The sequence below is a fragment of the Euprymna scolopes genome, chromosome 22 (genome assembly GCF_053919585.1).
Source record: "Euprymna scolopes isolate OS-2025 chromosome 22, ASM5391958v1, whole genome shotgun sequence".
NCBI classification, from domain to species: Eukaryota; Metazoa; Mollusca; class Cephalopoda; order Sepiida; family Sepiolidae; genus Euprymna; species Euprymna scolopes.
The window spans coordinates 10,696,752-10,712,378 of NC_136503.1; the positions used below are offsets into that span (position 1 = coordinate 10,696,752).

Here is a 15,627-nt window from a genome sequence, read left to right on the forward strand (position 1 = left end):
ATTCGGAATTTTTTTTTTTTTTATAGAAAAAAATTGGATTGAGTAGCATTTTCTTTTTCTTCCTTGAACGAAAAAAAATGTATTTCTTTGTATGAAAACAGCGTTGAAGTTCCGAACTTATTAAATAAAATGAATACAGCGTTGAAGTTCAAAACTTATTGAATAAAAACTCTTTTCTTTTTTTTTTTTTTTCAGTTATTATGAAATTCAACCATTATCACCTCGACGTGGAAAAGGTCCAAAGTTTCCATATTTCGACGTGAGTATTCACTTTTGCTATTTGCCTCACAATTGCTGCGATTGATTTCTGCTGTCTACTGACCAAAACAGATTTCCGACTCCAACTTGGCTGATATTTCGTCCGTGGAACGTTGCTTCTAATATTGGAAATCCATATCAGCAGCTTTGAATTTACTGTGTTTTCCAGAATAAATAATGTGTGTTGTATTTCAATTTTATACATTTTCGAAAGGAGTGTGAGTTATTTACGCTTAAGTGTGATATGTAATGATCGTTTCTTGTAACCAAAGCCATTGAACATGTGCATTATTAGTAGCCTTAACTCCATAAAACCCTTTCACTCCACAAAGACCATCTTCTTTCTCAGTTACCAGCTCAGGCTCAAATTACCAAAATTTGGAGTGGAACCTAGTCGTTGTGGAGAAAAAGGTTAGTAGAAATGGGATTACTAATAATGTACCTGTTACATTTAAAGGAGTTCTAATGTAATAACTGCTCCATCAAGTTTAATAATAATATATTATTGTAATATATTTTAGTAATAAATATAATATAATGTATGTTATATAATAATAGTAATAATACTAAAATATATATTATAATATAGTAATAGATATAATGTATATTATATAATAATATACTGCTAATGCTAATAATATATATTATTATAATAAAAATAATATAATGAGATTAACATTTTCCACATGAAGTAAAAAAATCATTAATTTGATTAACGATCAGTGACGACACATTTTCAACACATAATGTGGTCATACGAGGGGCGTGCAATAAGTAATGCCCCTGGCTCACTTCCAGTTGTCTGATCTAGCTGAAATTTTGCATGTGCAATGATTTATATCTCTACGGGTTATGTGGCAAATTACAGCTCTGAATTGTGGTTTCTGTTTTACAGGTGTTTGAACTGAGTCAGGTGTGAAATGGAGCCTGTTGAATGTCGAGCAGTGATCCAGTTTTTGTATTTGAAAGGATACACACCACAGGAGACTTTTGATGAAATGAAAGAAACTTATGGTGATAATGCCCCCATCATATGACCTTGTAAAACGCTGGCATCGTGAATTCACACATGACCGGAAGTCTGTGGAAACAGCTCCCAGACCTGGTCGCCCCCCCCCCTTCTGCCATTGATGAGGCATCTGTCCATCAAGTTGAGGCTGCCATTTTGGAAGATCGGCGCATTAACTATTCGCCAAATAACCCAAGATGTCAAGATTAGTACAGGGTCTGTGGAAACTATCATTCATGACCATTTGCATATGCATAAGGTGTCTGCCAGATGGATTCCCAGATTGCTCACACCATTCCAAAAGCGAACGTGTTGAGTACTCAAGGATGAATTTGGAGATGTGCCAGGAAGATGAGTCAAAGTTTTTCAAAAGAATGATTACACAGGATGAAACCTGGCTCCATCACTATGATCCAGAGACCAAAGCCCAGTCAATGCAGTGGAAACACTTGGAGTCACCACCTCCAAAGAAGGCAAGAGTGCAGCCCTCCGCTGGCTAGGTCATGCTCACAGTCTTCTGGGACCAGGACAGAGTAGTGATGACAGATTTTCTGGCAAAGGGTACCACAATTACAGGAGCCTATTATGTTTCACTTTCGAGGAAATTAAGGGAAGCTATCAAAATCAAGAGGCGAGTAAGATCAGCAAAGGTACCCTCCTCCTGCAGGACAACGCTCCGGTCCACAACTCGCATTTCGCCAGATCAGAAGCATGGGCGTGTGGTTATGAAATCCTTCGCCATCCTCCCTACTCTCCTGACCTTGCACTCTCTGACTTTCATCTCTTTCCAGCCATGAAGTTGTTTTTGAAAGGAAAACGTTTCCCAGATGATGCAGCCTTGATTTCTGAAGTCACGTCGTGGTTGGAGGACTGACCTGGGGTGTTCTACAAAAACGGTCTCCAGAGCTGCATCAAACGATGGGAGAAATGCATAACTCTGGGTGGTTCCTATGTAGAGAAAGACTAATAACTGTGCCAAGTTTCGTTGCTCTACTGCTATGGGAAGTGGGTCAGGGACATTACTTATTGCACGCCCCTCGTATCTGTAATTAAACCTGAGGTCTATGATTCGAGATACAGAGATTCAAACCCAAATTTTAAAACGTTTTTTTCTTAGAACAGATTTATTTTTTTTACACTAGTGGCAGTTGTCAGCCTTTATTCAAGTGTGTTCCTTTGGACGTTTTACATGAATGAGTTTGGCAGAACGGTGTGCGTCTTCCAGCATGTCTTAGCAGAGGAGGTGTGAGGTAATGTTTTCTCTCTCATTGCGATTGGCAGGAGATAGTAAAAAAAAATTCTGTCATAAATGAACTATTCTTCAATTAAAAATATTGATATTGCTAGTCTCAGTCTTTTCTGTAAATAAAATTATGATATGTGTTCTTCAAAGTTGTATGATCTATTCCCTGCTTCCTTTGTTGCAGCTCGTTTGACTTGTTGGTCTAGTGCTCTTCATCAATTCACTGTTTTGATATCTTATCTTCAGCAGCTTATTTCCAAGAACTACAGGATTATGGAATTCTCTTTCTGCTGACTGTTTTCGTCCTAAATACATTCCTGTTTTTTTTTTCAAGACTAAAGCCAATAGGCATCTCCTGTCTTTGTGATAATAATCTTTACATCAAGTATCTTCAAACCTTGTTTGGAGCTATTTGTATAAAAAAAAAAATATGATAATAGCAGACTACAAATCAAATACTGATATGTCTCGCAAAAGGGATATATTCGTTTGAAGTAGCTGAATGATTTTGGCTACAGTAGTTGAGTAATAATCTTGTAAGTCGCTTTACTGAATGAGTGTTCGTGGTTGCAGCTGGTATTTTTTAGCATGAGGCTAATGGCATATCTTTTGACGTCTCTTGCAGACGGCTCTACAAGTTGGTGTTTATGGCTTAACTAGCCAATCATATTCTTTTAAGGGGGAAGAACCCGGATTTATCCATATCCATTACATCATACACAATGAGTTCATGTATGAAAACAAATACAACAGTGAATGCACTAAAAACAAAGAGTTACACATAATTATGTTATGGCAGAAGAATAATTATTTTCTGAATTTCAGCAATGGTAAATAAATCACGGTAAGTAATAACTCTAAATCTATGGTGTTACCACAATATTAAGTATTAAGTAATTTTCATTCTGTTGGAAATTCTCTTTTATAACAAAAGTTTATCTCCCAATTTGGATCATATTCACAGATGCAAAATTACTATCCTTATCTCATGAGTTTAGTTCCTTGGTCCAAGTGTATATTCAGTACTCCAGTTATCTTAAAAGAAACTGTTTAGCATGGGACTGTATCAGACATCACTCAATTACACTTGTAGTAGCTCAATGTACACAAAGTAAAGCAGAGCTAATGATTGTTATAGTAAACAAAAAAAATTCATTTCTGAATTTTACCAATTGTAAATAAATCATCCAAATATGTCGTTTAGGTGAATTGCAGCACGTGTGCCGAAACAAGTGCCTCACAGTAGATGCTAAAATAGTCATTTTATTTATATTGGAAAGTCTCTTTTGCTACAAAAGATAATCCCATAATGCAATTTGGCCATCTGCACAGATCTAGAAATTACTATTCCTATGTTGTGAGTTTGGTTGCTAGGATCAAGTTTACATTCATAACTGAGAAATTGAGTTACTTTAAAAATGGGCTACCCGGCATTTACCAAATCAAAAGATTCAGGATTAAATTACCAGTTATCCTGTTTGTTACAATGCTAATAATATATACACTGAAATATACGTTACTTAGCATTTAATTATTTGATGAAAATTTGGTATACCAGATTTGCTTTTCAATTAAAAAAAATGTGTAATTTGATCTGTGAGGATGTAAAAATGATTGATCAGAAGTCTAAAATTGTTTCCTAAAAAATTCCCACTTCTCTCTTGTGAGTTTTGTTACTAGGATCAAATTGTATTTTCAATATCTCAAACTTGTAAGATTGAGGCTATTTTTGATGAGGGGGTTAACATTGTGCTAAAGTTGAAGGAGCAGAAATGATTTTGATGAATATGTAATAATTTAATATTTTAAACGTTACACAGAATAGTTTATGCATAGTCTTTTATGTATGCGCAGTTTTGCACATGTGCGTTTTTGCCTGTGAGCGATCAACAAGACAAAGTCTGTTTACATACGTGCTGGTCTTTATTTTCTGATCGTCACTTTTCCATGCATTGGTCGTTGATCTTCTCATGGCTGTTTATCTTCTGTTTAACTTTAGACGAATTTACTCATGCATGGAAACATAATGGAGACTTTTGCTGACTTTTCAAAGGTTTTATTTGGAAAAAGGCCGTTCATGGGAGGAGAGACCAATATCCAATTCGAATTACTTTTTAACTTCTTTTTCTAACTTAGTTGTAAAATGGCAATGCACGAATAGAGTCTCGAGGCAGCATTCACTTAGATTCTCTCTACATAGTCCGCCACATGTCACCTGTCTTGCTTCCCAACTCCGATTGACTAGAAGCTTTTTGTTCTTCGAACAGGTGATGTCATTTTCATATCATATCATTCAACACCTGCATTTTCATTGCGTTTTGACTAGGGACCTAAACTTTGAAAGTCACCTCAATCACACTAGTTGCACTAGGTCTATTTCCGTTTGCTGCCAGGTTATCATGACATGTACTCTATGTAACTCTCATCGAAATTCATACTAGTTGACATAATTTCTACTTACTGGCATAGCAGAAAAATAGCGTCTTTCTGAATTTTAGCAATGGTGAAAAAATTATGGTATGTAATAAATTTAATCAGGTTGTTTTCATGTGTCCAAATATGTGATATGTAATATTTAATAAATTTAATATGTAATATGTAATAAATTTAATCAGGTTGTTTTCATGTGTCCAAACAAGTGTACAATATTATCACAATAGGTACCATATTTTTTTTCACGCATAAATCAATCTAGGCCTTAAGTTGAGTTTTTTAAAGGTTTACAATGAAGAATTTTACATAGACTCGTCCATAAGTAGATTTACACTTTTGGTATGGAGCTGGAGTTGATTAACATGAGAAAACACGCTAAAATATTCTACACAATTATTTTCTCAATGAAAATTTACGGGATGTATTTTTTGGCAACATCACAACTAGTTATTTTTATTCTAAAATTTGATGTGCAAGTGTGACGCATTGTCACACCTGCTTGTTGTCTTGTTTTTCATGCATTTTTTTTTTTACGATTAATCGTGATTCTAGGGTTGAGATTTATTTCTATGAGTCTTGATAGATTTTTATTAATATTTGCTTTACAGGATTGAATGCTATAAATTAAATGTAACGGGTTTAACATTATAAAATGCACATTAAAGTTTTCACCCTATAAAATACACGTTACAGGTTTGACACTATATAATACACGTTACAGGTTTGACACTATATAATACATGTTTCATATTTAACACTATAAAACAAGTTACACTATAAAATTTATGTAACTGTTTTAACACTACAAAATACACATTATAAAATAAATGTTACTGGTTTAACACTATGAAATACACGTTACAGGTATGACAGTATAGAATACACATAAGTTTTTCACTATAAAACACACATTACTGATTTAACACTATAAAATATATGTTACTGTTTGACATAATAAAATGTATGTTACATGCTTAACACTATAAAATTCATGTTCCTGTTGAATTTTATAGTGTAAAATTTGTAACATGCATTTTATTGTGTTAAACATGTAACATACATTTTATTACGTTAAAACAGTAATATGTACTTTATAGTGTTAAATTTGTAACATATTTTTTAAAAGTGTTAAACCAGTAACATTTATTTTATAGTGTTAAACCTGTAACGTGTATTCTTTGTCAAACCTGTAACATATCTTTTATAGTGTTAAACCAGCAACATTTATTTTATATTTGTAAAACCTGTATCGTGTATTTTGTAGTGTGAAATGTGTAACATGTATTTAATAATGTTGAACCCTTAACATGTACTTTATTGTGTTAAAAGAGTAACATGAATTTTATAGTTGTAAAACTTGTAACATATATTTTATAATGTTAAACCAGTAACGTGTATTTTATACTGTTAAACTAGTAACATGTATTTATATTGTTAACAATGTAACGTGTATTTTAATGTTACACCTGCCACCTGTGTTTTATAGTGTTAAACATGTAACATGTATTTTAGTGTTAAACTGTAACATATAATTTATAGTGGTTAACCTGTCACAGGTATTCTATATTGTCAGACCTGTAACATGTATTTCATAGTGTAAAACCTGAAACGTGTCTTTTTAGTATAAATTTGAACATTATAATGTTAAATCTCTAACACTATATAATACATGTTACTGGTTTAAAACTATAAAATATGTGTTACAGTTTTAACAGTATAAATATACCTTATAGGTTTAACACAATAAAATACATATTACAGGTTTAACAGTAGTTATTTGCACTTATGTCGCCAGTGTGATATCTACATTCCGTCTCATATTTGCAGACTAATGCAAACATAAAGCCGGTTTGAGAAAGGCAATTAAAGGCAATAGAACTATAGCTTCGTGATGATTAGATAATGCTGTGTCTGATTGTTTATCTTGATTGTTGTTTGTATCCATGTAAGCTCCACAATAATCAAGTGTTAACTATTCTGCACTTTCCCAAATGGATTGTTAACTATTCTGTATTTAAACTAACAATTTTCGGGGTTCAATTCGACATGCTGCTGTCGAAGTGACTACTCCAAATCAGCCAAATCTCTGATAAACATGTTTTTTATTCAAACCGACATCATGTTATTTGCATATGACATAAAAAGAAATCGCATTAATTCGGGAGATCCACCATAATATAATTAGATGCAACAGCCATTGTTTTTTTTTTTTCTTTATTCTATTTTGTTTGCCACCAAACCCTATATTCTACACAAAATCAGAGGGTTATACCAATGTTTATTTGCGTATGAGCAACAACCAGGCATTTATTCACAGTAAATCAAATGCACTAATCAAAAATGGAGGACAATGTATGATCAATATTTTGGTGAATGTATAAAGTTTTCAAGCAGATTTCCAAGACTGTTTTAAATCAATTTGTGTTTGCAATAGTACCGTACTTTGAAATATTTTATTCAGATATTTACGTTTTCTTATATCAATATGCGTTCTTATAGATTTTGTACTATAGCCGACATATTGCGTCTGTAACCGAAAGTATGTCACAATTCTCAACCAGAAAAATTCTTAAAACATTTTTTTTATTTATTTTTTGTTTTTGTTGGAATATAAACACTTCATGTGTATTTAATGATTTTATTGATGCACTTTTATTCTTTGTTTACCATCATCCAACGAACACTGTTTATTTTTTATACTGCATTCATATTAGCCGGGTTGAACTGGCTTCCTCCAGACGAGAAAATGTCAAAGGAATATTAAATTCACAGGCAATCCCCAGTCGCCTGTAATGTTTGGTGTGGTTTTGGTCAGGAAGCCAGTATCTTCAGACAGTCTGATCTGGTAGCACCAGATGTCTTTACATATATTACACTCCTCAGCTAAATACACAGGCAATCCCCAGTCGCCTGTGGGAACACTATAGTTCACATGTGACCTTGTTTAAAACAAAATTAAGATTAGTTTGCTAACATCTGTAGTTGCGGTGTATCTCCAAACACTCTTACCGTGAAGTAGTCCCTTTTCCATTTCTTTCCGTTACAATTTGTTTTTTATTATCCTCTGCAATAGCCAGTAAAGATTATCGAGTTTTATGCATCTGCTTCATCTTTGCTTGTGCGAAAATATTCTTTTGACCAAAATCAATTTGATATTTCATAAATCGTGTTATTATTCAGTCAGATGAGTCTTGCCTTTAAATTCTCACGAACATGATGTGATCCATTTTCTTGCCTATCCCTAAGCTGAGTGGAATTTTCTTTTGCTCACTTCAGTATTTTCTTTACATTAGTTTCCAAGTAGAAACTACTTTGGTCATCATTTCAAGATTATTTCTATTTAGTGTACAATATGTTGAGCATACTGAAATTATAGGACAGAGATACAACAGGCCACATTGTCTGTAACGTAGCAAATTTTTGTTCATTACATGGTTCTGATCTTTCGACATCATATTCTTTCGACTAAGTGACCCACCTAGCATTGATTAACTAAAAATTTGTAATCCATAAATAAGCTACAAAACATTAAGTGATCGTCTGGGACTAAATAAACCAATTGCTGATAGTTTAAAATTGGTTTATATACAAAAGTATTGTTTTATGCGTAAACTTTAAGTATTTACTTCAACAGTGCTCAATACAGACGTAGAACTAGGTAGTAAGTTATAAAAATATATATGGCAATTAAACAATTAAGCTACACAGAATATTCCATGTTTCATCCATGCTAGAGTTCGTCAGAAATGCAGAATATTCTGTATAGCTTAATTGCCATATATATTTTTATAACTTACTATATATATATATATATATATATATATATATATATATATATATATATTAAATTTATTTATACAAACATTGATCGCTACATATGTGCATACATGTTTCTGTAATCACCCGCATTGGGGGATTACGTCTTCAGGCCAAGAATTATTGTCGAGAATTGATATTTCAAACAAAAACATTTTCTTATTTCGTTTACACAGTTAGAATGTAACATGGGTGGGGGTTATGAGCGGGGAGAGGACAAGTGAGGTCTTTGAAGGCAATAAACATCTTTTTATTTCCTTTTTTTTTTATTATATTCCCTTTTTTAAGTTTATCTATCCCATCTTTTGGTTTTTATGGCATAAGGTACTTGAGAATTTAGTATTTTTGTCTTGCGGTCCGTAAATTAAAACCATCCTTATGGCCATTGAGTACTGACCGGTGTCTTTCAATCCACACGCACACACACACACGCACACTAGAAGCAAACATACGCTTGTACCTATACTCAGGAGCGGATATACACTGTTCGTTGTATTTTACTCACACACACGCACAAAGATTTTATTAGAGTTGTTTATGTTTCTAACGATTTTGTGTAGTTTCCGTTGGAAATTGTTAGGTTCATTGTGGAATTCTAAGATTTTAATTACGTTTAAAAGGTCATTTCATAAAAACACAAATATACAAATATTTTCTCAAACATAAAACAATTGTGAGGTGGTGATCTATAGATTTTAGTTTTACTGGCACTTTAAATCAGTAAATATTTATTATATTAGATATATATATATAATATATATATATTTACTACCAGCAGTGGAAGATTATTTTTTAAAATAAAATCAAATAAAAAGATAAAGAAATCATCTCTTTACAACCCTTCCTTTTCATAACCTATCATACTTTCATAAATCAGAGTCCATTTTCTGTAGGCTGTTTTTGAACCCAGTCAACGACGGGTACTTTTGCTAGTATATATATATATATATATTATTTGCCTTTACATTACTCAATCAAACAATATATATATATAAGTGGCCATGTCTGTGTGAAAAACAGTCTGTACTAAACTACTCTGTCATTTTTTTTGGTCTATAGATATAAACTTGATATATATATGCGAGATTTAGACCTGTGGAATAAAATTGATTTGGTTGTTAACCCGTACAAATAATCAAAATTGAAAAAAAAAAATGAAGAATAGCAGGCATAAGTACATCTAAATATGTTATTTCTACACATGCGCAAATATACATTGATATCTTTATCAACATTTTTTTTTAAGTTATTATATGCATATTGCCTTAGATCAGGCGATAATTGATAAGGCTGGAAAACTACATGTTTTGGTTTCGATTCTAGCTGATGGCACCCAAGTCATTTTTTTTTTTTACTTTTGAAATCACTGCTATATATTGGGTACAATATAATAATGAATAGAGTATTGGCTCTATAATAATAAATACGAAATTGACATAAATTAAAATATTATATTTAAGCATATTTTACAACAGAGCTATGCTGAACAGTTACTACTATATATTGGGTAGAATATAATGATCAGTAGAGAATTGGTTCTATAATAATACATACAAAATTTGCATGGTTTAAAATATCATATTCAAACATATGGTACGATACGGCAACACCAGGTGGTCTGATAGTAATTAATAAAATATCCTTTATTCAAAAATAATATGTAAATATAAGGATATTTTATTATTTTTTATTATTGGAACCGTAGAGATTCAACGTCTCTATCAACTGCGCCACGGGCCCCGAAGAAGAGACGTTGAATCTCTACGGTTCCAGATAAACATTGTCTGAAGATAGCGGTTTCAATCCCACCCAAAGCGTGCCAGAGGTAATTGGTCAAAAATGTGGTGAGACGACAACAACTACGGATGACAGTGATGGCTGAGAATGCTGTTAGGAGATTCGAAGTTCCTATCCGTCGCGGTTACCACCTGACGAAGGCCAGAGGAAGTTGGCCGAAACGTTGTGCACCAAATAAAAAAGATAAGATGAGACTAGTAGTCCGAAATAAAATAAAATTAACATACAATGCTCATCTAAAAAATAAAAAAAAAATTCCAATAAGGAATAATATATATATATACCAATCGGTACGGACCCGACTATGGAAGATCAGATAATAAATAAATATGGATTTATAAGATCAAAGAATCCAACCTTGATCGCCCTTCGGGGCCCGTGGCGCAGTTGATAGAGACGTTGAATCTCTACGGTTCCAGATAAACATTGTCTGAAGATAGCGGTTTCAATCCCACCCAAAGCGTGCCAGAGGTAATTGGTCAAAAATGTGGTGAGACGACAACAACTACGGATGACAGTGATGGCTGAGAATGCTGTTAGGAGATTCGAAGTTCCTATCCGTCGCGGTTACCACCTGACGAAGGCCAGAGGAAGTTGGCCGAAACGTTGTGCACCCAAATAAAAAAGATAAGATGAGACTAGTAGTCCGAAATAAAATAAAATTAACATACAATGCTCATCTAAAAAATTAAAAAAAAATTCCAATAAGGAATAATATATATATATACCAGGTGGTCTGATAGTAATTAATAAAATATCCTTTATTCAAAAATAATATGCAAATATAAGGAAGTTTCAGCGAATGACCTGCTGATTTGGCAGGCTGAGAGCAGTCTCAAGGTGTTAATGGCAATGGAGAGGTGCTCGTAAAGTCAAGTAAATTCACAATTCAAGTCCCTGGTGTGTTGCATCATTAACAGACTAAGGGTATTGAGGAAATCAGACGTACTGCTGTCTATCGCTCCACTCGTCTCCACAGCGATTGGTGGGAACATAATTAAATGCAGATATGGAGTACATCCTATCTTTCGATAAATAAGGTATTTCGAAAATGACAAGTTTCTTCATTTACAAAAGAGAGCCATATACAATCAAGCACCTGCGTTATAAGCAAGAGGCGTGCAGGATCTTTTGGAGATAGCATAATTACTTTTATAAAAGAAAACAGATTTTATGCAAAGATATAATTACTCACGTAAAGACGTAATTTTAAATGAAAATAATCTACTTACGACGATAACAAATGAAGGGGTTTACCTACAATGACTAAATTAAAGGAAATCAATTACAACGTTTTTCTTGAACATAGAAACCACACCACTCCAAACCCTAATAAAAAGCTAATAATCAACTGTGAAATCTAGTAAGGATGGCTTCTTATCTTGTTTGCAGTCCCATTCTCACAGAAAAGATGTTGAAAGTCTTTTTCTACTCTATCGTTTTTTAGGTGGAACATGCACTACTGAGCTTTAATCTCTGGTTTCTTGTAAAACATTCACAGTAAGAACTCATTTTACTCCCCCCCCCAAAAAAATTTCCTTTTTTTTTTTTCTCCTTAAATCTATCTGCCATCACATTGACACAAAGTGTTTTGATTGGTTGGTTTTGTCATGCTCATATAGAGGGCATTTAAGTGCACTTGGTGACTAAACTTTATGAAAGAAACATAGTCATCATCATCATTATCATTATCATCTGTTTAACGTCTACTTTAAATGCTGGCACATGCTGGACTGCTTTTATAAATTGCCATCCAAAATAATTTATCGCTAAGTTTTTATTTATTTCCCTCTCAAATCCATCCTTATCACTTTCTCCCATGCATCTCTTGGCTTTCTCCTTCAAACTGATTCTTATACCTCAACTGGTCTACATCTGCTAACTCAAGCACTCATATGTTCTTTTAATTGTGACCACACCAACAAAGTCTTTTGTTCTGCACACATCTTATACTGCCCAGTTTTAGTATAAAGTTTCTTGAATTTACCCCATGCACGTTTCTTAATAGGAGGTTTAGATCCTCTTGTGTGTGCCCCCACTCTTCATCTAAAAAAATATTCAGAAGTACTTCTTAGCTGTAGTGAAATGAAATGTCAAGTTGCTTTTGATAAAAAATATATTTCTTTCTTTTTTTTTTTTTTATTGGACTCCATGAATTTGGAAACGTTGGATATGTAATGTGGGTCTCAAAGGTGGACTTTGTTCTAATGACCTCCAAAGAAGATTAAATTTTGAACAGCATATAATTATACATAATCTGGCTACATAATCTATAGGATGCTTTAACAAGCATCCTGTAGATTATGTAGCCAGACTTTGTGGGCATCCTGTATATATATATATATATATATATATATATATATATATATATATATATATATATATATATATATATATAGGGTGCCCACAAAGTCTGGCTACATAATCTACAGGATGACTCCACAAAGTCTGGCTACATAATGTAACCAGACTTTGTGGACATCCTGTATATTATAGTATTTAATTTTATTTAGAAGTGTGTTTAGAGGCTTTTATGATATGGCCACATTGAAAGAAATGGATGATAGTTCTGGAGTTAATAAATATAAAACAATTGAAATAGCAGGATCATTTCAAAGGGGAAAAACAAGAAGAAAAAAAACGGGTAGTGATAAAAATGGTCTTGAGAGAAAGATAGACGAATAAAGAGGTTAAGTTGATATTATGATCTCTTAAGGGTTTGGAAGAAAGACACGACTTGGTAATTTGTGGAAATAAAATATATTGAACAGAAAAGCAAATGGACCAAATGAAAAGTGTGGGTATACGTCAGTCCGACTGCCACGAGTACAAGACTCGTGTGTAACCATCGAGATATATTCTCTCAGTCTTTATATTGAGTGGAAAAGTTCATTATTATTTGAAAGGTAGACATACTACAACAGTGAGTCTTTAAGTCTAATTTATAAAACTCACTATATCTGTCTGTATGTTTCCATATTTTCACACTCTATCTCTTTCGAAACTAAAGGTTGCAGAGTGGTGCTAGCGACCTCAAATAATTGGATTTTTTGTGGACCGTTCTTTCATTAGTCTTTAGTTGGTTAAAATAGTTTTTAAGGGGTTAAAAATGGGTCAAAAGTGAAAAAATCGTTATATATTTTGTGCATTAATTTTAGTTTATATTTAATTAATTCATACGCGTGTCATATTGGTACAGTGGTAACGTCACCGGCTTTGAATACTACAGTTTTGCTTTCGGTTTCGATTTTAGCGGATGGTACCTAAATACACTTTTTTTTCTTTTGAAATCATGACTCTATAATAATATATACGAAATCTGGGTAAATTAAAATATATTTAAGCGTATTTTACAACCGAGCAACCCCCCCTCCCGTAGTCAATTTCTAAAAGTTGTCTAACACATGCCAGCACGTAAAATGGACATTAAACTGATGATGATGATGTATGTGTCTGCTCATAATTATTAGTATGAAGGGATGAGAGTGCGTAGATGTTCTTACTAATAATAAATATTCAGTAGTTCTCCATTGGTATCAGACCGTCGACTGATTGGATTATTGACTTCATAATCCAACCGATGACAACTCTTTGATAACATCTTGTCTGAATCGTATTGATGTGAAAAAAATCGAATGTAAGGAAATGATGTTAAATGTAACAAAAATGGAGGCTACTCTACTCTGCGTCCGTTCAGATTGTCTGTCTGCATCCCAAGAAAATTTTATCTTAACTCTTGTGTTCTATAGTAAAGGCTTCTCATCATGCAAGACTCCATCATGACTTGCATTCTGTCTGTTTCGGAATAATGACAATAAAACGTTATATGCTTCTGCTGTTGTCTTTTCCTTTTTTCTTTTTATTATTGTTTTACGTGGATTCAGATAAAACATCACATGGGACATGATATGAATAATCCTATTTTTTAATCTCCCCCTCCTTTGAGCCAGCTAACATTGTGTGACTTGACAATACCTTCTTGCTTAGCACATCTGGTCTCACTCATATCAGAAGGGAAAAGATGACGAGACTGCTTCAGTTTTGTTACGTAATGTCATGGTAAAGTATCACCAGGTCTCACACTTTAATATATGACAGTTTTAAAATCTACACATTTTAGTTTCTGCTTCAGTTTTGGTAACTGTGGTCAGTTTTTAGAAATTAAAAGAAATGTTTGCTTACCTTTCTGTCAATACTCCGAACTGACTCCATAAAAACTGAAATTCTCTGAATGCCCATTCTTTTTCCCTTTCCATTTTTCTTTTATATCTATGTTTTCAATCGTATTCTTCAGAAAAAAAATAACATAGGAAGTTTTTTTTTAATAATAAAGACTAAATATTAAAAATATCAAAATATGGATTAATTTGCTTGTTTTTGTATTTCTGCTTTTTTCCATTTATCGCAAGATTTGTGTGTGTGTATGTGTGTGTGTGTGTGTGTGTGTGTGTGTCTAAAGCGTATGTGATGTTTGTGTTTTAACGTTTTTTTGTTTTTTGCTTTGATTCTCTTTTAAATATAAACCCATCTTCTCTGTTTCTCTTAATGAGTTTTCGATGACTTTTTTAAACACACACACAAAAAAAAAACATTAAAAAGATAAGCCATGTCTAAAACATTAAAGCTTTCCTGTTTTGTTTTTTGTTGTTGTTTTGTTTTTTAGTTTTGTGTTTGTTTTTTTTTTTTGTTTTTTTTGTCCTGATTCATTCTGGCTCTCAAAATAGAATACAATAAGCTTGATTGTCATTTTGCTTTTTCGTGTGCATCAAAGCCTTGACTCAAATCCCTTAATGGAAGTCGAGAGTGAATGGAACTTAAGGTCAAGAGAATCACAGATGCGCAGCAATCTCCTGGGTGGCGTGAAATGCCAAATGAAAAATTCTGCTGATGATGAAGAAGATGAAGAAAAAGATGAGGCGCAGAAGAAGAAAAATGATGAAAGTGAAGAAAAAATGATAACGAAGAAGAAAAAGATAAAAGAAGATTAAGAAGGTGAAAAATGATGAAGAAGGTGAAGAAGAAAAGATGATGAAGAAGGAGTAGAGGAGGAAAGAGAAAAAGATTAAGTAAG

The 15,627-nt window shown here is 33.1% G+C and overlaps 1 protein-coding gene across 11 annotated transcripts in view; it reads left to right on the top strand.

Annotated features, from left to right (window-relative positions):
• LOC145243887 (uncharacterized) overlaps nt 1–15,627 on the top strand; it is a 1,140,095-nt gene that overhangs the window by 534,284 nt on the left and 590,184 nt on the right. For all 11 annotated transcript variants that reach the window (XM_080106980.1, XM_080106982.1, XM_080106985.1 and 8 more), the window contains exon 2: nt 196–259. In XM_080106980.1, coding sequence (XP_079963106.1) covers nt 196–259 — 64 coding nt within the window. The remainder of the gene's footprint in view (nt 1–195; nt 260–15,627) is intronic.